Genomic DNA, 26986 nt, shown 5'->3' on the forward strand with positions numbered 1-26986 from the left:
TAGAGCGCGTGTGCGTGTGTGTTTTACCTGCTGTTTTAACGTCAGGTTCGTGCATTCACTCGCATATTTATTGGAGTACATGAATGCCCACACTTTCCTGTACATTTGTCATTTTTTCCCCGAATTGGAAAACTTGCTGCCTCTGAAGTTGCCAGCACTTTGTCGCAAGTTTTTCCGAGCTTGGAGTGGTTTTACATTTTTTCTTCGCTAGTTGACAGGCGTCATCGGAGTGGAGAAAAAATAATAAAAGATACCCCTCAGATCAACCAGTTTAAAAAATTATTTAATGAGAAAATATCAAAATATATTCCAAATCTATACTTTTGAAAAAAATCAATCAACGCTATATGGATTACATTTTGTAATAAGGAACCACTGGCTGGCCAATCTCTGGCTCTCCCATAAAAGCACATAATATGCATAGGAAAACCAATGGCATGTATGTTGTTTCTAAAATGGGCCAGAGATAGTGGTTCCTTATTGCAAAATGTAATCCATATCTATGGGAAATTGTTCATCACCCATTGACATCACCTACTCGAAATCTAAATGATGTCTTTTAACCTATACCTCTCTAAGCATCAGTGTACCAAATCGTTTTTTCGTGAATGCTGTCCAACAGATCACTCATTTTAGAATAAAGGAAAATCTGTATAGAGAGATTTATCTTAGCCGAGTTTATTACCACGCGAAAACGGATGCATAAAGTGTTTTACTGTGAAGTCATGTCCAGCAAGGAATGAGTTTTCCTCTCCGATAAAACAGAACAAACAAGTGGTCTAAGCAACATGAGCCACTTTTTTGAGGAAAATCTGACGAACGGGATGTAAAAACCTTGAAAAAAAAAAAAACAAAAAAAACTATCACCTGAATACGTGATTCTCTGGTGCTCATTAATGCGTCGTTTTCCTTTGAAGGTCACTGTACATCACCTCTTTTTCTGACAATGAACCGTTTACTTGGCCGGATGGCCGAAATAACAAAAACTCGTGACCCTTGGTTTGCTTTGCATATTCTAGCCTCCAAAGTTAATTAAGGATTGACGCTTGGGCTCTTTCGAAAATGAAATTTTTAATTATTATAGTCAAAGAATATACATATACATGAAACTTCACCCTCTCGAAAAATTCTCACGATACACTTTTGATAAATGACTATGGCATATCTCCTCACAGATCACCGTGAAACATAAAACTTGAGCTTAAAGAACAAATTACCTGTATGATGACAGTCTTATGAAAAAAGAGAAAAAAATATTTTATTTGTAAAATAATTCACATCCTCGATTTTAAATTAAAGAAAATCTGGTAAGGAGAACTTATAAAAAGGGTCTGGTTGCCAAATTATTTCTTGCATGATTTGAAGTTTGACCGGTAGCAGCATAAAGGGCTCAACCCGATACACGCCCTTGTACCGATAACTACCTTCTCCTTATGTCTCCTCCTTTACGAAAGTGTTTTCGTTCAATGAAAATTGAAAAATATCCTTTTGTGAAAAGTGATAATGAAGGACCATCCGTTGAAAGAGCACATCTCCAACAGTTGTTTTGCTACGAGTGTGGAAATTTGCTGTTCTCTAACTCCAGTATAAAAATTTGCACAAATTATTCGGAAAAATTACTTCCCAAAATTAGGAAAGTTTAGAGGGCAAAAATGTAAATTTCGTATGCTTCAAAGTTGCACAATACTTTGCAACATCCGATGCGTAACGATGGCCAAAGTGCAAAACCACAAGTCTCCTTTGCGATGTTTCAAAATTTCCGCTCCTACTTCATTTTTCGAAAAGGAAAACGCCAATTTTATCGCTGAATTTGTACTGATTATTCTACTGACAGAGAGGAAAACTCAAGGTGGTTTTTGAGGCATTAAGTGGGATTGATTTTCAAGGAAAAAGTAAGTAAAATCTGCGGTATTGCAAACGGCGATACGTGGCTTCACACTTCGGCCATCGATATATGTATTATCCATCCATGTTAATCAGAGTTCTCCTGACACGTCGACAACAAAAATGTCAATACACTCTGCGACGTTGGGAGACAGGAAATGCTAAAGAGCCGTCAATGTTGCGTATATGCAATGCGGACGTCCATCGAGCACGAATAGTTGCATCAAGCTGTAATCACCAACGTGAAGCCTGGAGACATCCACAAGGAGATATGTGGTTTCACGCTTCGGCTACTGTTACGTGCCCTTTTTCCGAATGTTCCTTCAAATACCCTTGCTTTACACACTGATGCTAAAGTAGTGCTGGATCCACACTATTTAGCTGGGAATATAAGGGCAAAAAGTTTACAAAGTTCAAGAGAGTCTAAAAGTTCGAACTCTAATGCTCTTGAGCTCTAAGCTCTCCCCCTCAGTCTTGTACTGGTACTCATTAAAGCTCCAATTTTTTACTCTTATGTAATTTTTGAACTTTTTGGCCTTGTTTTCCCCGCAAAATATTGTGGACCCAGCACTATTTTACCACCTTGTTACATTCAATTCAGGTCACGTTTGACTCTAATGTAATTTTTGAAGTTTTTGGCCTTGTTTTCCTCGCAAAATATTGTGGACCCAGCACAATTTTACTATACTTGTTACATTCGGTTTGGATCACGTTACTTAGTGTGTTTTTTTTTCTCGTTTACTCACTGATGTAACGGAATTTTGTCACTTGTTTTTCCAGAGGGTGTCATCAACCGCGCCCTTTCCCGATTCTGGAGGATCGGATACGACGTGGTCAAAATGTTCGCCTACGAGCTGTCTGACCAGGCCAAGACAGCCCTCGCCAACAAGCTTTTCACAACAGTCGACCTCAAAAGCCTCCTCACGAAGCCCAGCAAGTTCTAAGCTACCTGAACATTGTCCGTTCCTCAATCTTTTTGAACCAAATTGCCTATGGAGGCCAACCTTCAGGAGAGGATTTTGACTCCGTCCGTTTGTGACTCAATCCGTTCCTTAAGACTCAACTAATGTTGCCATCGTGTAAATACTTTCGTACAGGCGCGGCCGATTCTTGAGTTGTTTGGATTAGATAAGACTGAATGACAGAGGCGAATCCAGCAATTTAGCTACACTGGATTTCCTCCATTTAAACCTATGTTAAATAATCGATTATTGGAGAACCTGATCCCTCTAAAAATCGATACATTTTCAGTGGTTTAAATGGAGAGGAAACACTGTTGCCAATTTGTTGGATCCGCCAGTTCTGTGAATGAAGGATTTCATTGGTTACGCACGAAACATTGCTCATAAGAAAGAATCTTTAAAGTCGACTGAAAACAAATAATAATATCGACATTCAAAATGCGGAACCGCGTACCTCCGATTGCGACGTTGTAGATTTCCTGTCATACTTTATTTTTTCTTTGGAAAACTATTCAGCGTAATTTCTTGAAAACGTCCATGAGTTTTCTTCTCTGTTGGTAGAATATTCTGTGTAATTTTCAAGTTATAATGTTCGCTTGAATTCTTCTAAAAAAATAAAATAGGAACGGCAATTTTGAAATATCGCAATGGAGATACGTGATTCCGCAGTTTGGCCGTCGATATGTTTGCACTCTATACCGACGACGAAACCATAAAAAACACGTATCTCGGTGGTATGTGGCATCGTAATTTTTTTTATTTTTTTAAAGGAAACTATTCTACGTCAATTCTTGAAGACTTCACTGTTTTTGCCTCACATGGAGACAGTATTCTGTGAAAATTTCAAAAAGTGAGGTTGCTTAGGGTTCCTTCGGAAGATAAAAAATCAAACGGAAATTTCAATACACCGCTATAGGGATCCGTGTTTTTATAGATACACCATCGACGAACGAAATTAAAAACTTCACTCGATGAGAAAGATTCATGAATTAAAGCAACCAATGACGCAGCTGAATTTCAGTCGAAAACAATTCAACAATCGGCCAAGAGAGCAGTGAATTTACTTCAAAGATGCCCCTCGAAGCTGAAAATTTCAGAAATGTTGTATGAGAGATGAACATAGTTATAATGTTATTTTTTGATAAGTTGTAGTAAAATAAGAGACTCACATTGAGCTCAATTTGACGACAAAAATAACCAAGAACACCAAAGTAAGCGATCGAAACCGCCGAGCCTTTGATAATTTAGTCGTTAAAGAGTCAAAAGTTCTTAGGCTAAAGATTCTTACCACTGTTCAAGTTTGCTGAACTTTTCAGCTTTCGAGGGCATGATGCGGGAAATATTGTGATATCGTGGAAAATTCTGTACGTGCTCCAATTAAATTATATTAGTTTTAAGTTGTACAGCGCTGAGCCATATTTCAGCTACACTGAATCGCACTTCGGTAGGGGTGCCAATTTTACCGGGCAGGCAACACCTGTTCCGCGTAGAGATAACCTCAGTTCCTAAGACGTAATTTTCTCTAATGTCGAAGTCACTTTGAGCCTTGTTCGGAAACATGGTTTCCCTCCTTAAAAATTTAGTCACTTTCAAAATCCAAGTCAAAAACCGCACACTCTCATTTTAAAAAAAAAAAAACTTCTGTTTAAATTAAAAAGTGCGGAATTAATTTATTCAGTTTACATGCTAAATTATTATTGTAAATAAAAAAAACAACAACAACGAAAAAACCGACATGCACCTGCATACATTTTCAGATCACCGACAAGTGATGCTCGTTTTTCATTTCTGATAGTCTTTTTTTAAAAATAACTTTTTTATATACAAATGTAAATAACCGCTACTCCGAAATGCTCGAAATATGTCATGTGACTTTTGAATAAAACGATCTTTAAAAAAATCTGCTTATTTATTGATATCTATTGTTCCCTACGTTTATAATCTAGAATATTTGAAGGGTAAGAATAAAGAATTATGTCATTTCCATCAACAGCCTTTGCAGCCTTTATTCTGGCATTGCGGACTTAAAATTTATTGGACATATCGTGTTCTCTTACAAATAAGCGTTCCTGCTGGGTCGATTCAACAAATTGGTAATGCACCTATAAAAGAGTCAGCGCGTTGTGCCTCGCCGTAAAATATTAATTAAAAGATATATTTGTATAAAAAGTTTATTCACAAGAGGAGACTCTAAATCTATTAAAATTTAAGATTCTTTACATCTGGATGTCACTCAAATAATGACCAATCCTCACTGTCTCCTCGACATCTTTCAAATCAAGGAATCGAAATTCAGAACAATATGGAAACATCTTCCTATTCAAGAGAGGAAGGGACGGCTAGGTCTCTGTGCGGCATTTGCTTCACTTAGCAAGACTTGAGTAAAAAAAGTTTTTCAAAAGATAAATTGTATGAAACACTTGAAATAATGAGACAAAGGCATGCTACGTTTTAGTTGATTGCCATACACACGTCAGTCAGAAGGAAAAAATAGGTACCAAAAAAATATGTTTAAATTTAAAAGTAAATTTATGTAACAAAACCTAATACCATTCCGTGATAATTACATCAAGAAAATCTGATTTTTCATTAATTTGCATTCGTTTTTCATTATGTATTTTGTTCCTTTGGCCGATGAAAACTAGGAAGTCTGCCGGGCCATCTCAGGTTTACAATTTATAATTATCAGTGTCGTTATCATTTTTTATCTAACAATCCCTTATTTTACTGGGAAAATGTATCCTACTTATTTACAACGAAGTACTTCATTACAACTTATTATTCAAAATTTACAACGAAGAAAAGAAGTATCGGGCAGTGACAATGATCAAGTTGATACAGTAAGCTTTCTCTACATCGGCTGAAATAACTCCTCCAGCTTGAGCTCTGGATAGACATCATTGGCTAGGTTCGTTTGCACCCCATTGATTATATTGTAAATTGCGGGTTTGAGCACTGCGAAAACAAGGCGCCAATATCGATGGAGGAGCGTATTCAACATCATTTCTGAAACACCGATATTGAAAAGAAAAGGTTATGTTTATCGATTTGTATCGATTCACCAGATATCTTATCGACTGTGAAACTACCAAACCACGTATCTCGTTTGCGGTGTTTAAAAATCTACGCTCGCATTTTATTTTTTTGAAGTAGACCAAATCAATATCATTCCTTGAAATTTTCACAGAATTTTCTCCGCACAAAGAGGAAAAATCACAGAAATTTTCAAGACTGGACGTTGAGTAGTTTTTCATTTAAAAAATAAAGTATGACAGGAAGTCTCGCAAACCGAGATACGTGGTTTGGTAGTTTCACCGTCGTTATGTTAATAGACGAAAACTGGCTACCAAGTTTGTCGCACAAGGACAAGGTAGCATTTTCAGGATTATGATGTGTTTTCTCATCACAATTTCACGTAGAACGTAATTGTTTCGACGTAAATCATATTGAAAGTAAATCCGAAGCTACATAGCAACGTCTTTCGATGCATTTCGTGAACGTACTTATGCTGAAAGGAACTAGAGACGGGTAGGAAAGATGGGGTGTGCTCTAGAAAGCTGTATAGGGGGCAATGTAAACGTGGGCGTGATTTCCTTTGGTAAAGTGGAAAAGTGGGAATTTAGTTTGAACTAAAAGGATAAACATACATAACGACGGTGCAAGTCGGCAATCACATAACTCGGTTTGCGACGTTGTAGACTTCCTGTCATACTTTATTTTTTAAATGGCAAAAATACTTAACGGCAATTCTTTCAAACTGTCATGATTTTTCCTCTCAATGCGAAGAAAATTCTGCAAAAACTTCAAGCAATAATGTCAATTTGTTCTCCTTTAAGAAAATGACGTAGAGGCGGAGATTTTCAGACGCCGCAAACGAGTTATGTGATTGCCGACTTTCACCGGCGATAAGCAGTACGCATGTGAAAAGAGCGTTGAGGACAAGGTTCATGAGTTAAAGAGCCCCACCGCACAGTGGTTCCAATCAATTGGACGTATTTCTGTCAAACGGAACTATGTTCATTATGACGTGAGCCCTGTTATGCATATATTCTTATGGGTATCAGGGCTCACTTCATGATGCACATAGTTCCGTTTGATAGAAATACGTCCAATTAGAGAGGTCGAACATGAAATTTTTGACTAAAACTGCGAATTTCGGTGTTTATATTTATTCACATTTTACATTTCAAGGGGTGCTATGGCTAGAAAATTTCACGAGGAAATGAATGGAGCTTCTTTCAGAACCTCAAAGTTTTGTATAAACGGAGCTATACGCGTTTAAAAACTTTACATTTTGTCCGACCTCTCTCATTGACTCGATCCACTGTGCGCTGTCAACCGTGCTCATCTCCGTCGTCGCCGCTGACGTCACTGCACTGGCGCTCTGTATTTTCAATTAATTCTTACGTCCCTCAGTTGGACGTATTTATGCTAAAAGGAACTATGTTCATAGGGATTGCGTGTGACATAGTTCCTTTTCGCATAAATACCTCTAATTAACGAGAGCATGTGCTCTTTCTCACCCGTCTCTGGTTCCGTTTCGCATACGTCCAAACCAAACTTTTCGCTCATGGAAAAAACGATATTCTATACAGGTGTTAAATTGCACACTGAACGTTACTGTTACAGTCTTCGGGGTATAGAAATATAACATTCTAAATATCAGTGCCTCAGCTCAGCTATTTATTGTTCATTTTTTACACCTTGAACAACACAGGATGAAGAAGGAATGCTGCTTCATGAAGAAGCTGCCAAAACCGTTGTAGTGCGTGTTTGCGTCACGTATAGACATAGGCGGTTCTACGGGGGTGCCAGTGGATCCCGGGCACCCCCAAGCAAAAATTAAGTACGGTTACCGGAACCGTGAAAGAGGCTTTCGGGCAAGTAAACACGGCAAGAAAAAATTGTATAATGAAGCGCAAAAAATTGGCAATATTTTTATTTCATGATTTTTTTAAATCTGAAAATTGATCTAAAAGAGACCAAATTACTGCTTTTAAAGATTCTGTATTCACTCACAATGGAAAAAAATCCCAGCAATTAATTGAAAATGTTTTAAACAGAATTAATATTGATAGCCGTATTTTACAAAGATTCTACTGTTTTTTTTTACATGGTAAGAATGTAGTTTTGGTGGTAGTTTTGAATTTATAAGTATTTAAGTAGAAAGAAAGGAGAGAAAAAGAGAAAGGAGGGTAGGAATAGGATAAAACTTGAGGGCCGAAAATTAGGCCTCCCCTGAGCGACCGTCCCCTTTGGGGCCGGTCTCCGACATTTTCCATCTCTGAGCACCCTCAAACATGAAGGTCTAGAACCACCTATGCGTATAGAGTGTGGTTTTTCGTATATGTATGAGTGGGAAATAGAAATTTGTCTTAACCAGTGTTAAATAAAAACGAGATTATCTTGGTTAGGGTTTGATTTTACTAATTCTCGGCACGCGGGCGGCGTGTTCTATGTAAACTTTTGAAAAGAAAATTTTGTATCAAAATGCTTAAATTCGTACTGCGTCTTAATGGTCCATTCGTCGCCTACCTGACATAAGGGCGTAACTTCACTCTGTAATGAATCCTGTCTCCCATACAATTCAATGCTTTTCGGGCTCATCTCAATGAGTAGTTACGCCCTTATTTCAGCCAAGCGACGCGACGTATTGTTAAGGTCGAGAGACTTCAACGCAAGGATAACAAAAAAATCATCTTCATCTTGGCTGTTTTTTTCTGGACAACCGCGCATTGGTGATATTTTTAAAGGGAGGTTAACATTATTCTTGAGTTAAAAAATGTATGAGCCAATAGCCAATACATAGGCGTGCTTAGGTCATTTTGCTAAGGGGGGGGGGGGGGTCCGGGGCAATGGAATATCCCTCAGTTCAGAGAGGGCCCGCTTCCTCCCCCCCCCCCTTGAAAATTTCTTGGAATTTTAACTTTATTTGGACACATTTTGAAGGCTTCCATGACGCAGGATTTCCATTAATTTCCGTGAAAAAATAACGCTTATTTTTTACTTTCAGCAGAGAATATTTCCGAATTTTTGTATTGAAGAGACCCGGAAAATTTTTGAAATTTAAACTGTATTTGGACGCACTTTGAGGCTTCCATGACGCAGATTTTCCTTTATTTCTGCCGAAAACTTACTTAGAATTAGTACGAATACTTCCGCGAATTGTTGCATTGAATACATCCGGAAAATTTTTGAACTTTTATCTGTATGCGGACGCATTTTGAGGCTTCCCAGATTGTCCATTAATTTCTGAGAAAAAATCACGTTTATTTTTTACTTTCAGCAAAGAATATTTCTGAATCGTTGCATTGAATAGATTCCGGAGCTGACAGGGTAAAACTGGTAACCGCCAACGCTCTTTATTTGGAGAGTTTTTTTTTGGGGGGGGGGGGGGGGTTGTGGCTTCTATTCCTTTGTTCAAAATTTTTTAGGAATCTACAGCCATCTATAGATAAATGGGGTTATTTCGAACTGAGTAGGATTTGAAAGAGTAGGATTGTAATATTGGAGGTTCGAAATAAAGAGTGGAATTTCGCGAAATCTGATAAGCGTCATCAGGTGTTGCAAAAACCGTGCACTATAGCTCTCATTTAACCAGTGACCAAAATCTAGTGAGCTAAACATAATCAAATAGTAAAAGTATAAATATAGTAGGATTTGAATAGCCAAAACTCACCAAAATCCTTGTCATAGATAGCATTTATCAGCTGAAATTTGACGTCTCTCATAGATAAAAGATTCAGGGACACTTGGAGTTTGTTTGTGCTCTTTACTTTTTTGATTGAGGTCCTTTGTTTGACATCAACTGAAAAAAATTCAATTTTTTGGTTTGTAAAAAGAATAAAGGGTCACTTGTACACAAGGCAGTCAATGCAAGTAAATATCCGAAAGAGCTGAATTACAAAGTAATATTTCTTTCAGATAATCAACTGCCGAATTGCAAAAAGTCGTTCAAGACTTGTCTATCCAGAGATTGTTTATCATCTGAAATTTAACTTACCCCTAAAAATCGAGTAAATTCCAATTTTTCCAGAAATTTTAATATCTCAAAAATTACCTCTATATCATTTCAATTTGTCGATAGTTGGCTGTAGGTGGATCTAAGCCATTAAACCCACAGAAAAAAATTTCTCAAAAATTATACATTTTTCACACTTTTATAAGTTTCTATTACTCTCTCACCTCCCAGTGAGAGCCAGTGGCGTGGCGTGCTTTGCAATATTCCGATTGATCCGCCATTTAAACCCATGGAAAAGGATCGATGTACAGGGTGTTCGCGACTTTATTTTTTTATCTCATGTGGGAAAAGAATTCGAATTTTTGCCAGACTCTTATCCAACCTTCCTATCTTGATTTCCATTAGAATTGTTGCATACTCCTTCATCTGTACTCTCGACCGAAACCTATGAAACAGTGGCGTGGCGTGAATTGCGATATATCGATTGTTATGCCATTTAAACCTATGAAAAAAGATCGATTATCAGGGTGTTCGCAGCGAACACCTTAGTAATCGATTCTTTACCATAGCCTCAAATGGCGAGATATCGATAATCGATCATTCACGCCACGCCACTGCTATGAAACTCTCTTATATCTAGGTATACACGTAAGCGTACGGCAAAATACTCAAGACGAAGATTCAGACCTCTTATTTTTTAACACCCTTCGGTTCTTCGCTCTTTGATGGCATCCGTCTGATATTTCAAAAAATGACCCAGAATTAGTGGTTCCCTATTGCAAAATGTAGTTCAGTTAGATTGTGTGAAAATGCCTTTGCCATTACTGCCATGCTAAGAAAGAACTCCGTATGAACATTTGAGAGTTGCCAAATTTCTCCGAATAGAACATTTATTTTTGAGGAAAGTTTTGCATATCGTTCTTTAAAATTTTCAGATATTTTAGATTGAATTGTAAACAAAATTGTCCGAAACATTTGCAGAAAAAAAAATCACAGCTTTTCCGGTAAATTCGTGATTTTTTTAAAGGAAATATGGCAGCGTCTAAGGGCTCATACGACGTTTTTCCTTAGAACGGCAGTTACTTACACAACTCAACGCTCCACTGCACAGTTCGGTTGGCTTTCCAATCTGGCATCTCTGCATAAACGTACATATCTCCCCACAGAACTTTGTAGGGCAACCATTGGTAGATGTCTATTTTCTGATCTTGGAGGCTGGTCCTATGGGTGAAAATCAAGTACAGTTTCAGGTTCAAAGTGTGTCAAATTATGGAAGTTTAATAAGTTAATCATCTAAAAACTAGAATAGAGCCTCAGTGTTCGAATAAAAAAATAGACGTATTACAAGAAAAAAAAAATTAAAAATAGGTGAAAAAAATGGTGAAAAATAATTTTTCAATTATTGCTCCTTGCTAGACTTTTGTGTTTACAGACTGTGGCATCGTGAAAAATTGTTTTGGTAATTAGTAAACATGTTGACTATACACATTTGTGCTGAAAATTTCATAATAGTCTCCAAATTACGACGAAATAATGAAAAAAGAACAAAGAACAAATATCCGAAAACGTTTTGATAAATATGGAAAAAAGGATATTGAAACTTTATGACCTCAATTTTCCCATTTCGTCCTTCTTTTCACTTGAACGGAAATGATAGTGTAATCTTATTTTATTTTCTTCTTTGTGCAGGATAATAATTTTATTATAAAAAATATGAGGAGGTGATGAGAGGATACATACTTGGTATTGAGATAAGTGGAGTTGGCCCAAGCGTATTCTACGATGTTAAATAAGTCCACTTGAGCTTTCAAGAACATCAAGTCAATATTTTCATGGACAGGCTTAGGACCGTAGCTGATTGGTTCAAAAATCGGTATATTCAAGCTAGGATCACCTGAACGAAAACGATTAATGGATTACTCTTTCACATGTTTACCTCAACATAAGTTTTAATACTGTCCTTCCACAAAAGCCTAGGAATAATTGAAAGTTGTGCGAAAAAAAGAGAATACGAGAGATACTAGAGCTAGAATAAGCGAGTTCACACAGCTCTCAAGAGAAAGGCTTGTAAACAGGGACTAAAAAATCAAACGATTACAAGACTGATAGGAGGCACTAGTTCAACAGTAATGAATGAAAATAATTATTTGGAAGTTAAGCATCGGTGCATTTCACATTTCGACGAAGAAACTGCAAAAATGCGTAACTCGTTTCGGTATTTCGAAGTCACCGCTAGTATTTTCTTTTTGTAAGGAAACCGAACCAACATCATGGAGTGAGTTTTTCATGAAATACTCTTTAAAAAGAGGAGAAAAGTCACTGAAATTTTTGAAAAAAGTAGCTCCTAGTAGTATTTTTTATTCAGAAAATAAAGAACGACAAAAAGTCTGCAACTCCGCAAACCGAGATACCTACGCATTTCTGCAGTTTCACCATCGATTCATGGCTATATGAACGTATTTATGCCAAAAGGAACTATGTCTCACGCAAATCCTATGCACATAGTTCTTTTTAGCATAAATACGTCCATGTACGCGATTTTGAGAGGTCGTTTCAATTGAAAAAAAGAGTGATTTTTTTTCAGAGTGGATTGTGAAAAGTTCTGGAACTGGAGTAAGCTCTGACGTTAGAGTGGAGACTTGCATTGAATTCATCACGCACTCAAGGGGAGAAAACATTCAAATGTCCTCTTTTTTATAGCACATATCGTGTTCAGTCTTCAAAAGCCTCCGATAGCAGCGGATGGGCAAGTGAAACACGGAGTGCCACGACGGGAAATCGACTAAAAATGACTTCAAATGTCATTTTCTTCGCCATCTTCATACTGATTTTCCAAGAGTCATTCCTTTCACTGGATGGAGTAGCCTTGAAACGTGCAGCGCGCAGGGATGAGATCAAATCACCACGCAGTATTCCTGAGGAGGAAACATCGGTAAGATCTGAAACTTATCTCGCGGGTGTGGGTAGGGGTTGCATGATTTATTTCCTTCTACCTTGATGATTTATTCGATAAGTTTTGTAGTTTGTGATATTTTTTTGTATTTTCATAAACGCTAGTTTATACAGAGATCCGATTAAAAGTAAAAAGAAATTCCATGATGAAATATCTAAAACACCCATCGTATTCCATAAAAAAACCGTGAAATGGAGAATATTCGGGGTATTACGGTTAAGGAGAACAAAACCGACTTTAAGTAGACTGACTAAAATTGTTTAGAGACCGATTCATCTACTGCATGATTGACGTATCACGATAGGAGATCATGTTCAACTATTGAACTATTGAACTATTCACCTCAGTTCATTGGGTATACTCGGTCAGAGTTAGTCGTTGTATGATGCGGTTTGGACATCGTTCTAAATGCGTAGACTTGTAGCTCTGAATTTTCCCTCGTTATAATCTATGATAACCTTCTCAAGAGGAGCTCCTCTGTTTTGTCAAACCCAATCGAAATAATTGGCAACAAATCCTCAAAATTGTTACCGTGTGACTTTACAACAAAAAATTAAGACACTTGCTGTGACATTTTCCCTCCCAAGGCTCTACTTTTTTACCTAAATGTAACCGTCTACAGGAAAATAACTCTGAATTCAGGAGACAGGTTTTCTAGGGAGATATCGACGGTGTAAGTCAGCAATCACATAACTCGGTTTGCAACGTCGCAGACTTCTTGTCATACTTTATTTTTTAAACGGAAAACTACTCAACGGCAATTCTTTAAAACTGCCGTGATTTTTCTTCTCTGTGGGAAGGAAATTCTGCAAAAACTTCAAGGAACGACGTCAATTTGTTCTCCTTTAAAAAAATAACATAGAGGCGGAGATTTTCAGACACCGCAAACGAGTTATGTGATTGCCGACTTACACCGTCGATATGTGTTTCAAGTGAGGTCAAAAATTTGGTTTTTGGATTTTTTTTTCTTTCGTGATATTCTTTAGGCTGTTCTGAAGGATAAGTCGAGAGCAGAGTAGTTTCGCGGTGTGAAATTACAAGTTGAATAATCTGACAACTATGTGTCTCAGCATTGGCTAGGTAAGAGAATGGAGAGGCCGTAACTACGATTCTGTGACGTCACGCTAGTAGATGAAGCTCGGCCGCGATTTAACATAATGTTCTTATGGGAGAACGCATGACACATGTTCTTTTTGTGCTGATATCTTTTGAAGGGTTGATCCAATGCAAAAATTCATAAGAGCCTTTTCGAAAGAGAATAAAATTTCACTACAGGAGTCTGCCTTGCTCAAAAATTATATTGTCTGATAATCGCGGAAATGAAGGCTGAACACCACTAAATACCGAAAATCGTACCACCACTAAGTAAGATTCAAACGCGCCGCTCATGCGACCTCAGCCGATCGACGGCGGCGGCTCTGATTGGTTAACACGGCGAATATAATGACGTTGTCCACGTATCAGCAAAATAATTCATGTATTTGATATAAAAATTAGTATCCATGACATACGTAACGAAGCAACCTGTACTTTATTCATTTTAGATGCAGGAGAAACCTCGTGGCATATTAAGGAGGTTTTCATGTTGGGGATGCATCAAGTCGAAAAATAATAATAAGGTGGTGAAGGAGGCTCCGGAACTCGCTGAATCGCCCCCACCGAGTCCTATACGCCGTATCAGAAGAAAGCCTCTGTCAGCAGTCAAAGCCTCAAGTTACAAAACAACTGAGGGAACAGACCCATGCGCTGTCTTTTGGGCTATATTCACCGGTTGCGCACCTTATGCGGATAATCAGTTAAGATACAAACCTTAGAAAATATGGGGCTGGTAATCACCTGTGTGTTGTTCTCTTTTCAGTAAATATAACACTTTATTCTTGCTCTTATCACTCCTCTTTACTATGCGCTTTGTTAGAATTTTAAAAAACTTTATGCAAAAGCGGCTTTTTTCAACCCCCCCTCTGGAATTCCTTCAAACTTTGTCTATTTATTACTCAGACTTGAGCGTTTTTTTCCCCCAAATTTTCAGACCTCCAAAAAATTTTGGAGGGACGCCGGGGGGATGGAAGTCAAAACCTGTGAACGTAGATATCTCCCGACAGAAGAAAGATATTGAGGTTCGATTTGGAAGAAAAATCGTCTAAAATTGCATACTTTAAGATTCCAAAAGTCAAACCCCCAAAATAAAATATTCAAGTTAACAAGTGTGCTTTTTTCAGTTTTTGAGTCGAGAAACCGACCAGTGGCGAGGTATGAATGATCATTTATCGATATTTCCACATTCGAAGCCATGGTAAAGAATCGATTATTAAGGTGCTCGGTGCAAACACCCTGTTTATTACCACGCAGTAACCGCGCAAAGCCACAAATCGGTGCGTGCATTCAAAGCTCCTTCAATTTCGTAGCTATGCAATTTGATCTCCGAGGAATTACAATAGTTGCTCGATGTGAAAGTATGCACACGGCCACGGCGCAGCGCAATTGAATGAAACTGCTGGATATTGAGTTACGAGTAACCAAAGAAAATATGTTTCCCCGAGGCACTAACTGAATTTTTTTTTAGGGAATCTGCACAAACACTGTAAAAAATTAAATTGTCCGGTAAAATATGGCAATAGCTGATGTGGCTTGGTTCCTCTCTGTCAAACGCGGTCCAATTATGCATCGCACGACCAACTTCTGTAGGTCCAAAAGTCTGATAGATTGAACCTGTGAGCAAAAATATCTTGTTGCCTAATTTAGATTTCACCTTTAATTCATTACGGGCACAGGTTTAGTTTTATTCTGGCGCATCGAGTAAGTTGGCTACATTGTTTAGTCTTCATTTACCTCTATGGAAATTAATAGACTTTCGGAGAGGCCAGGTGCTCCGACAAAAATCGATTCAACACAAAATTAATGGAGAGAAAATAATTCTGCCAACTTGCTGGATCCCTCTATGAGTTGAAGTGAACGATCGTGTCCAAAAACATAATTCGAAAAACCATTGTGATTCATCAGATCCATGATTGAGAAATCTTACCATATTTTAAGCAGGGTCGTACGTCATTCAAAGCTTTCGTCAAGCACTTGTCAAATTTTGGAGATCCAATTTTGCAACTTGAGAAAAACTGACCTAAAATTAAAATAGATTCTAAATTAGATTAGGAAGTCCATGGCGAATTAAGTCTTGATTATAATTGGACGTATTTCTGCTAAACGGAACCAGAGACAAGTGGGAAAGAAAAGGTGTGCTCGTTCGTTCTCAGGCCGTTAGAGTGAATGGGAACTATAAAGCGCCAGTGACGTCAGCGGCAACGACCGAGCCAACGCGCAACGATCCAGTAACGCATTAACTCATGAGCCCTGTCCACAACGCTCTTGTCACATGCTAATGGCTCATGAGTGCCGCGCATTCATTTGGCACGTGGTACCCGTGGTTCCGTTTGGTAGAATGTAAAAGTCCGCCTTTCCATTTCCCCAAAAGGAATCACGCCAAATTTTACATTGTTTCTTACGCAGCTTTCTAGAGCACACCCTATCTTTCCCACCCGTCTATAGTTCCGTTACGCAGAAATACGTCGAATTAGTTCACGCTAAAAGATACGCAGACTTTTCCAGATCGTGCGTTTCCATATTTCCACAATGCTTTGCATTTTTAAGTTAAATTATGGCCAAAACGCGACTCTACAGAAGATCCCCAGCTTTGGTGCAAAGCATTCTGGTTGCGATCAATATATTTCAAATTTTAAAAATTTGGTGAATGACTTTGAAAAAAATCAAAATTTCAGTCTCTAGATCAAGCATTGAGGATCAGTCGTGTTGAAAATCATTCTCTAAAACCTTAATATGAAATTGAAGCAGATAGCAGGTACTGTTTTCATTTTTTTAGCCGTTTCGATTTATCGATATCGATAGCAATTGAAAGAAGTGCTTCTGACTTCATTTCAAAATTTTGAAAGATGATTTCAAGAAAGATGACTCAGCACAAAAATGCCTCAATGATTGCTCTGGAGACAGAACTGAAAGTATATCCATTAGGGCCGGATTTAGGGGGAGGCCACATGGGCCGCGGCACATGGCGGCAAATTTAGGGGGCGGCAAATTTTGCAATTTTTTTAAATGTAAGTATGAAAAAAAATCGGATTCAGAAAAAAATTACAAACGAGAAAAGGCGACAAAATCTCTCATTTCCTGAAAGTATGTTGTCTTTCGGTGATACAAGAGACAGCACCTTTAATTAGTCGAGTTGGGCTGAGTTAAGCAGAAAGGAACCAACCCACATTTTGGAAAAAAATTGAGTTATAAGTGGTTTTGAACTCAACTACTTCTCTACTCTCTATCGCCGAAAATTCAAAGATTTTGTGGGAGCAAATTTTGCAGAAATTGAACTTGAAGTTTATCTTTTACATTGAATCTTATGCAGGAGCCAAACTTTAAACCTCTTTTTCTCGGTTCGATCCCGATGTGGCTTGGTTCCTTTCTGTTTAACTCCGTTCAGTTAAGAGAGAACTCGAACACGCAATTTGACCTGGAGCGGCACAGAGAGCAATTATGACGAGGCCTAGAGATGAAAAGGAGAGGCCCTCGGTGCGGCGGTTGGCATATAACACATATTAGCGCCTACAGGATTGCATGAATACTTCACGCATTGCGTCAAATACGGTGTGGTTAGCGTACAACGCATAGCGCCTACAAGGCAGCATGAATACTTCACGCATTGCGCCAAACACAATGCGGTCAGCGCGGCACGGCGGTGGAAGTTAAAAATGAAACCACACATGTGTTTGTTCTCTCATGATTTTTTCGTGCATTTCTTATAAATGGAAGGCTTTTACCACACAGAGATAGGTTTACGAAACTTCAGTTTCGCGCAAAGTTCCTTGAACTTTTGCTAGTAGTGTTGACAGAGCTTTCGCAAAAAATGTGTCCGACACGAGTTAACGCGTCTTATGCACGTCTCCCTCTCGTGGCACGTCCACTTCAAGGTTTTCATTGATTTTTCAAAACGAATGAGAGAAGGCGGCAAAATATAGGCGGCCCATGGGCGGCAAGTATGTAAATCCGGCCCTGTTATCCATGCCCAATGGACCACTAGACAAGGTACGAATTTAAGCATTCTGATGCTTAAATTCTAAAACACGATGTGCACAACAAAAATTACCGAAATTAACTCCTTACAATGATATTAAATGATTCCTGATGCGTGAATTCAAACCACCCGCTCATTAAAACTCAATGCTCTACGTGATTCACATCGCCCGCTGAACACTATCATGACAGTCTTTGCGATATAAAAATCTGGCAACCTCAATTTTGACGCTTGCGGGCTCAGCTATAGCAAATTGCTTATAATTTGAACAACACATGGTGGGTTATGAACAGTGATCGATTGAGGAGGCTAGCTGAAACTGTTGTGGTGTGCGATTTGACTCACGTAGAGCTTTGAGTTTCTTGTGAGCGGGCAGTTCAAAATCCGCGTAACCAATGTGAAATAAAAAGGTTAATTCTTCATCAGGAGCTGGTTTCAGTAATTTTCGTTGCGCGAATCGTGTTCTACGTGAAATTCTGGTTAAGAAACATGTATCAGATAGCTTGAATTCGTACCTTGTCTAGTGGTCCATTACAAGTGTCCAAAATGCACTTCGCCATTTTCAAACTTGCATTGCAAGTGTTTAACCTGCGATAGATTTTCCGAGTACTTCATATGTTGAAAATACATCACAGGATTTTCCTGTTGTAATGTTATACCATGTAGGGATGTTTGCACACGAACCCATTTTCGATGCATTTCTCTCACATAATTCAGATTCATGAGTGTTCGATAACGGAGTCTGGCGCCAGAATATGTGTTGGAGAGTAAAAATGCAAAATTGAGATCTACTACCTCATCTCAGCGTGTGGGGGCTTGGCTGGGAAATTTTAAGTTCGCTGTGATAGTGCGCAAACAGGAAAACGGACAATTTGTGACTCTGATACCTTGCTCCGGCCGTGAAACACTATAATGGCTGACCCGAGATGGTAACCTTCAAAAAGTGGATGAGCTATGATCTTTGAACCGGAGAACCCTACCTACTGAATTCCTGTTCCTAAGATTTGATCTGCTCTATTTGCTATGCTGCCCTGCTATGGAAGAAAGCCGTATAAGCATTCAAATGTTGCCGGATTTCCCCGACAAGATATTTATTTTTGAGGAAAGATATGCATATTTTTCCCTGAAATTTTCAGATATTTGAAATTAAACTGCGATCAAAATTGTCTGAGAAATTTAAAGAAGAATATTCAGAATTTTTTCCAGTAAATAAGATTTTATTGACGGAAATATGTAGCAACTTCTGAAAGCTCACACGGCGTTTTTCTGTATCACGACAGTGTGGTAGTTAATGGCATCTCATTTTGGGAGAGGCAGGTGGTTAGGAAAAATCTCCTCTCTCAAGCTCTCTTTTCAAGCGTTTAATAAGGCGGATATACAAACAAATTACGAGAAAGGAGTAAAGCATAACGAATAATTGAATCCACACAGTGAATGACTCACGTATTGATGTAACAGGGGAAGTACCAGTCTTACAGAAATCAAATTTCAGTACCCGATCTCTTAAATTCAACATTTTCATTATCAGTTTTGAAGGGCAATCCTCTCTTTAAAGATTACTTTATGATTTTTTTTCCCCCTAAATTCGAAAGTTTGTGTTCCTTATTATCTTTGCATTTGGCACGTTGGTGAAGAACAGTGGTGAGGCGTGAATGATCGATTATCGATATTTCTTTATCTGAAGCTATGGTTAAGGATCGAGTATGAAAGTGTTCATTGCGAACATCCTTTTTACCGATCCCTTTCTATGCGCTTAAATGGCAGATAAATCGATGTATTGCAAAGCACGCCTCATCACTGGTGGAAAAGAAAACAAATCCATCAGGGAGAATAAAAAAACTTATACACCTCTCCCTTTCTGAAACTCGTTTAAGGCTTATCTTGTAACTTAGTTTGGCTCTTATTTTCTTTTTAATTTTTGGATTTTTCGGCTTCGATTTTCCCACAGAATAGTGTGGACTTGGCACTATTCTACCATCCTGTTATTGACGGAATTCGAGTGAATTTGTATTGTTTTTTCCTCGTCTCTTCCTCTACAACTGTCAAATGCAAAAAATATATCGACGGTGAAAGTCGGCAATCACATAACTCGTTTGCGGTGTCTGAAAATCTCCGCCTCTACGTCATTTTTATAAAGGAGAACAAATTGATATTATTTCTTGAAGTTTTTGCAGAATTTTCTTCGCATTGAGAAGAAAAATCATGATAGTTTTAAAGAATTGCCGTTGAGTATTTTTCCGTTTAAAAAATAAAGTATGACAGGAAGTCTGCGACGTCGCAAACCGAGTTATGTGATTGCCGACTTTCACCGTCGATATGTCAGGCTATCGTATGAAAAAGCTCAACCATGAGAATCTGAGAACAAAAGGCTTCCTTTTCTACGTGTCGACGGCGATGATAATAGATGATATGTTGCTGACATCCTGTTGATGGATGAGGATGTCCATTATTCCCAAGTGTATAAAAAAGTGGGGTTTGCATTTGAGTGAAAAAAATATGATGTACTTGTATGGATTACAGAGTAAGTTTTCCTGTTTTGTAGTTTTGTTAGTTATCAACCGATTTCAAATTTTCATCAAAAATAAAGCTGGTTTGAAAAGTTTGGTTCGACCGCGATTTTAAGGACCAAAATTGGCTATGCTACGTCAATCAACCAATCAACCAATGGTTATGGCTTATCCGCAGATGTATACCTATTCCACGGCACACAACGCTAGGGAAACTGATGGCACATACGCGGTTGCTAAAATGAGCCAGAAACAGTCCTTTTTTTTATTAAAAAACGTTACGTATTTGATCCCTTCACGTTAATTAATTGGTACACGGACTTTATGTCCACTTATTTTGCGCCCACAGACTTTTCGTCCTTAATTTTTACGTCCAGAGTTCTAAAGCCCACACTATTGATAAGTCCATTACTTAAACGTCCACTAAGTTAAGTCCACAAATGGACGGAGTTAAACAGAAAGGAACCAAGCCACATCGGGATCGAACCGAGAAAAAGAGGTTTAAACTTTGGCTCGTGCATTAGACTCAATGTAAAAGAGAAACTTTAAATTCAATTTCTGCAAAATTTGCTCCAACAAAAACTTTGAGATTTTGGCGATAGATAGTAGAGCAATGGTTGAGTTCCAAACCACTCATAACTCAATTTTTTCCGAAATGTGGGTTGGTTCCTTTCTGCTTAACTCAGTCCAAATGTAAAGTCCACTAAAATCAAATTCAAGCGTCATATTTTAGTCCGTGTGTAAAATTATATTGACAATATCGAAATGAGAAAATTAAGAGAGAATGAGGTGTTGTTATCGTAACTCATATTTTAAATGAAATGTTAATTTCTTCTTTTGATTCATCTTTTCATATTGTCTTTAGTAAATACTTGGTTTCATTTCTATCCTTGAAATTTCCGATATAAAATATGCCTTAAATGTACATTCTTTTTTTTAAATGAAATTGATTACTTCATTTTAAAAGCTTTTACATTTTCAAAACGTGGTAAATATTTGTAAAACCTTTTCCAAGCAATGGCATCGATATGAATCTCAATGATCCTTAGTTGTTATGAAAGAAACTATACAAAAATAAATAAAAGAGGAAAAAAACTAAGAGGCACGCAATTTTTTGTTTTTAACTTATTTGTACATCGACCTCCTCGAGTCAAATCCGTTCAATTTTCAGCGTTTGGTTGCGCTTACACCACGCTGCAGCACAGTAAAAGCCCAAAACATAAAATAATAAATTTGAATGCTTTGGAAATCATTAAATTTGATACGTAACCACTATTATATTTACAAAAAACACATTATATTTTCCAGTAGTACATATTTCTTTTTCATCTTAAAGGGGAATAATCAATGCAGAGAGTGCAAACATTTCAAAATCATGAGTTGAAAAACGCTGACTCCGCGAGTTTAAATATTAGAGCCTAACGCAGAGCGGAGCAGCGTGTTAGCAGCGCAGAACGCGCACTGGCGCCTACAAACCTAACGGGATACTCCACGCATTGCGCAACGCGTGAAGTATCCCGTTAGGTTTGTAGGCGCCTATGCGCGTGTCACGCTGGTTGTCTGCCGCGCCGCAACGCTTTAAGCAACTATTTCGCGTCAGAAGCGTTGCACAGTATCCTACAAGATTGAAGGCACACGAAATAACTAGTTGAAGAGGACTTTCAATCTTGACTGCATCTGTTACTGAAAAATGTTTAACTTGGCATTGGAGCGTTTCCTAGGCTTCCGCTTTGGTTTTCATCTTATCATATCCGTACAGTGTACACATGAACATATGTTTTTATCTGCTCTTAGAGTCTGTTCTTTTTTATGACTTGATTCATGAATGAAATGTTTTTAAAAATGAAGGTAGTAGTAGTATGCATTTATTTTTGAGGTGGTTCCTGTCATTTAAATGAGAAGAAAAAAATTGTGGACATAACATGTCCACAATTTGGACAATTTTGGACATATTCATGGTTGGACATTAAATCATGTGGTCTTAATAAAGATGGACTTAACGTTTAGTGAACATAAATAGCGGTGGACATTTATTTAATGGACGAAAGATAGGTGGACATAAAGTCCTGGAAGCAATTAATGATAACGCCTTGATGCAACATTCGTGCTCGATGGATGTCCGCATTGCATAAACGAAAAATTGAAGGCACTTTAGCATACACAGCCCCCACAACGCCGCAAAATATAGTCTTTTCTTTGTCAACATTTTATGAAGACTCTAATATATAAGGATGGGTATTATGTAGGTATTGATGGCCAAAGTGCGAAACCGAGTGTCCCCGTTTGCAATGTTATAGTCTTTCCGTCACGATTAATTTTATCTTTGGAAAACTAATTGATATACTTTTTTTAAGTCGAAAAATACGCGATTTTCATGACGATGCTGTAAATCTCTACTCAAGTTTCACTTTCTTAAATAGCAGAAGGCTGACCCTAGCCGCTCCACGGCCCAATCTGCGGTTCATTCTTACTGGTCCCAATAGGGTAAAATTCAACGCTGCGCTAGCATCAGATTTCAGAATGTTCTCATCAATTATCAATTATACATACAATGAGGTGAAGTTCTTTATTTGATCTACAGCAACTGTAACAGTTGCTGTAGATCAGTGTGGATTCATTACTCTCATTTTCCGCTGTTCATGAGGTCTGTGTGGCTATACACTGGCCACATTGGAAAGGAAAACAATTACCGGATTTTTCTCACCAGTTTTCGTGAATTTTCTTCATTCATTCAAAAGTGTTCATAGAAAATTTCAAGGAGAAATTCTCGTGCGATTCCTTTTAAAAAAAATCAAACTTCCTCAGAGATTTTTAAACGTGGCTGCAAAGATAGTATATTTCGACTTTAGCATTTATATTTTCTCCCCGTAACGAGTCATCGATGTGAGTCCTTGAAATCCTTGAAAAGGTCGTTATCCGAGGGCTTCGCCTCAGTGGCGAGACGTGAATAATCGATCATCGAGATTTTTCCGTTTGAAGCTATGGTAAAGAATCGATATTTAAGGTGTTCATTGGGAACATCCAGTTTAGCGATCCTTTTCCATAGGTTTAAATGGCAAATCGATCGATGTATCGCAAAGCACGCCACATGACTGCTTCATCTTCATAGGCGAATAAAAAATGTAATGATAAAATGCGCAAAAAGACTCGTCCGAAAGGAAAACATGACCACAAACCTTTTGTAAACATGATAAAACCCGCGAACAGGTCGGAATTTTATTTTCCTTTCCCTCTCTTAGGAATAATTTTCCACGGACAGATGCATCATTTTCCCCCATATAATGATATATTTATACCCAAATCATTTTGAGTATTTATATGAACCATGTTGAAAAAAGCACTGCGCATTTTTTACAGTGAAACAAATGAATTTAAGCAGTGCTGTCGATTGATCTTTTTTTGCTGAAAAGAAAAGAGAAAAGGTGAGCTTTATCACCTTTATCAATGTTTGATATATGAGCAAAAATTGTTGCTTTGATTGAATATTCTAGTAAAAAAATCGTATCTAAAAAGCACGATCTTGTACTGCCGTGCTAAGGAAAAACGCTGTATGAACCTTCAGGTGTTGTCAAATTTTCTTTGACAAAACACGAATTTCCTGGTAAGCTAATGCATATTTTTCTTCCAATTTTTCAGATACTTTTGCTCGCAATTTCACCGCAAAGTCCTGAAAATTACAAGGGAAAATATTCATAACTCTCTTCAAAAACAAACATTTAATTGAAGGAAATCTAGCAACTCTCGAATGTTCATACGGCGTTCTTCCTTAGCATGGCAGTGTAGGTGATCCGGATTGAAATGCCTATCAATGAAATCCATTAGTGGGTCAAGTGTTCCGAGTGAGCGAATGGAAATAGGCAAAAGTATGGAAACAGGATTGAAGTCGTGCAACTTACTACGATTCGTTCAAAGTTGTACCTCGGATTTTGCATTTATTTATGAATTCCAGATTTTTGACGGGAGAAAATATACCACATATAAAGGTTCAAGATAGCTCCTAGACTCAATTTTTAACCGACTCCGGTTTTCTGCTCACCTCTAGATTGCGATCAAGTGTGAATTTGAAATTCATACCGAAAACTTCCATTCACTGAAAGATTTGGATTGAGAACAGACCAAACGCTGCGAAAATCAACACCGTTCCATCACATGAATTAATTCTCAAAGTCAGTACCAAGCGAGTGGATATAATCTGTATGACAGTTTAAAAATCCCAGTTTGGGCCTGTTGCAAGGTGCGGGGATTTGCGTACTGATAACTGATTCGAATAGCAAATTCGAAAAGAACGATGGCGCTTTTCAAAAAATTTTGGAATCACCTCCCAAACTCAAAAAAAGCTGTTTTAGGAACCGACTCATTCAATATAGTCACATTTTTGCGGGAACGGATCCGGCACACTCGGATATCACAGCACATGACAAACCTGGTCTCTTTATCAAGTGCCTGACAATTTCTCATGCCGGAATCACACGCTGAATGTGGGAGCTGAATGTGGCTTGAATGAGGTAGTCATCGACCCGATGCTTGACTTCAGCGCGTGTTGTGCAAAATTCAACAGCGTGGCTCAGCGACCATCGGATGATGTCGGATTTGTCCGAACTATTCGAATAGATTTGATACAAATCTGGATGGAAACAACTCGAATTTGCGAAATTTCAGCCGTTGAGCGACGCCTGTTGACTTCCATATTCAGCTGCCAAATTCAGCGTGTGATTCCGGTCATTATGGAGAAATAATACATTGTAAACAATGAGGAGACCACGTTTGTCATGTCCTGTGACGTCACGAAAATACCGGGTCCGTTCCCGCGTAAAAGTGACCGTTTTGAAAATTCGGATTTTGGGGCAGTTTTGAGTTTAGTTTTTGGGGGTCTCCGGTCCGATGGTCAAAACACTCCGGAAAATTCCTGTGACATCGGGATCCTTAGTAATTTTGGTACAAGCAATTAAAAAAAAAATAAAAAATAAAAAAAAATCGTGCAACAGGCTCATTCTAAAATTACAAGATTGAAACTAGACTCACACAAAAACTCTTTCGATACGACTAAATAGATCCGAGTCATTTTAATTTGCTAAATGACGCTCATTCAGTCGGTTTAAGGGACCCTCTTTGATGAGTTACTTGAATTCAAGTGAGGAAATCGACTTTTCCGATGCGCCACTTCAACCTCTTTGATGTGTTGCTCTTGAATGCAAGTGAGGAAATCGACTTTCCCACAGCGTTTTTCAAGCCACTTAATTCCATGTCGCATGTCGAAATATTTATATAAATAAACTTATATAACCATTCCTTTTTTTTCGTTATTAAATACAATAATTTTAGTAAGAAAGTGAAAATGCACTTACGGAATGATGGACATTGTGCACCGCCAGGCGTCAAGAAAGCGCTGAGGCCTATGAGAACTATTGTCACAACTTGTGACTCCGGAATCGAGTATGCCATCTTTTACTCTCTCTCTTTCTCTATTCTTATTGATACCAGCTGTAAACGCACACAGCAGAACACAATTAATATAGTTCTTAACCATCCGCAAAAAAAGAAATTTGAATGACGTTAAACTCATAATTTATTGTTGAGACATCGGAACCGATACATACGAAAAGTCAGAACGTTTCTCCTTCAAAAGGAATTGACGCAGCGTATCATACATATGGATCGCATTATGCCAGAAGGAACCACGAGTATTTCAATGTTGCTAGGATCGTACAACTTACATTTTTTGCAATCAAATTACTGAAATCATGCACAAAATTAAATTTACAAAGGCAATTTCCGTCTTGAAGTTATAGTTAACTGTGAGTACAGAAGAAAGCTGTTTCTATGATCAGTTTAAAACTGCAAGGTAAAAAGAGTTGCACAATCTTAGCAACATTGGAATGCTCTTGGTTTCTTTCTGCAAAATGCAATCCAAATAGTACTGCAGGAGCGTCTCTGACGATGATTATATGGTTTGCATTTTGCAAAAAAGTATCAAGAGCATTCTAATGGTGCTAGGATTGTGCAACTTACATTTCTTGCATTAAATTTACGGAAATTTGCAAACAATTAAATTTGCTATGGTAATTTTTGTATTGAATAAATAGTTTCTCGGGGGTAAAAATAAAACTGGTTTAAATGATCAGTTTATATATTTGCAAGGTAAAAAAAGTTGCACAATCTTAGCGACATTGGAATGCTTGTGGTTCCTTTTTGCAAAATGCAATCCACATGATCAGTCACAATAATTTGTATATAGACTAAACATTTATGATAAGTTCTTTCAATTGTGCTCATTTATTTAAAAAAAGGAAAAGACTACCATAAATTAAAGCACCAGATGTATGACTGTGAGAACACGAATAGTTATGCGCATTTTATATCATACTGTTGTAGTTAAATAGAAGAATTTGTCCATGATGCAACTTCCTTTATTTTATCAATCTGCTGAATGCATATCGGAGCTTCCTTCATCATGAGTAGCCTTATTGTTTTTTGGGCGCATCAACACTTAAAAACACACTTATCAAAACTTATCTGACATGCCACAAGTATCGTAAAAAAAAGATACTAGGCAGTGATTTGAGATGGACCTTGTTAGCTAGATTTGACGGATGCCTTCGTCGCCGCAAGTTAGGCAGTTAAGCTTAAGTTACAGCACGCACTAAACAT

General features: G+C 37.9%; 2 protein-coding genes across 2 annotated transcripts in view; one reads left to right on the plus strand and one right to left on the minus strand.

The window, feature by feature from the left end:
• Positions 1 to 4832, plus strand: part of LOC109030825 (uncharacterized) — a 42086-nt gene extending 37254 nt beyond the window's left edge. Inside the window, exon 7 of the mRNA XM_019042002.2 lies at positions 2665 to 4832. Coding sequence (XP_018897547.2) covers positions 2665 to 2828 — 164 coding nt within the window. The 3' untranslated portion in view covers positions 2829 to 4832. The remainder of the gene's footprint in view (positions 1 to 2664) is intronic.
• LOC109030826 (uncharacterized) lies at positions 4477 to 25987 on the minus strand. The gene is made up of 6 exons (XM_019042003.2): positions 25684 to 25987; positions 15783 to 15875; positions 11548 to 11701; positions 10895 to 11028; positions 9526 to 9654; positions 4477 to 5852 (listed from the first exon to the last, which is right to left on the minus strand). Exons 1-6 carry the CDS (start codon positions 25778 to 25780, stop codon positions 5698 to 5700), a joined length of 762 nt encoding a protein of 253 aa, XP_018897548.2. The 5' UTR covers positions 25781 to 25987; the 3' UTR covers positions 4477 to 5697.
• Between the last annotated feature and the right edge of the window lie 999 nt (positions 25988 to 26986).

The sequence above is a fragment of the Bemisia tabaci genome, chromosome 3 (genome assembly GCF_918797505.1).
Source record: "Bemisia tabaci chromosome 3, PGI_BMITA_v3".
Taxonomy (NCBI): domain Eukaryota; kingdom Metazoa; phylum Arthropoda; class Insecta; order Hemiptera; family Aleyrodidae; genus Bemisia; species Bemisia tabaci.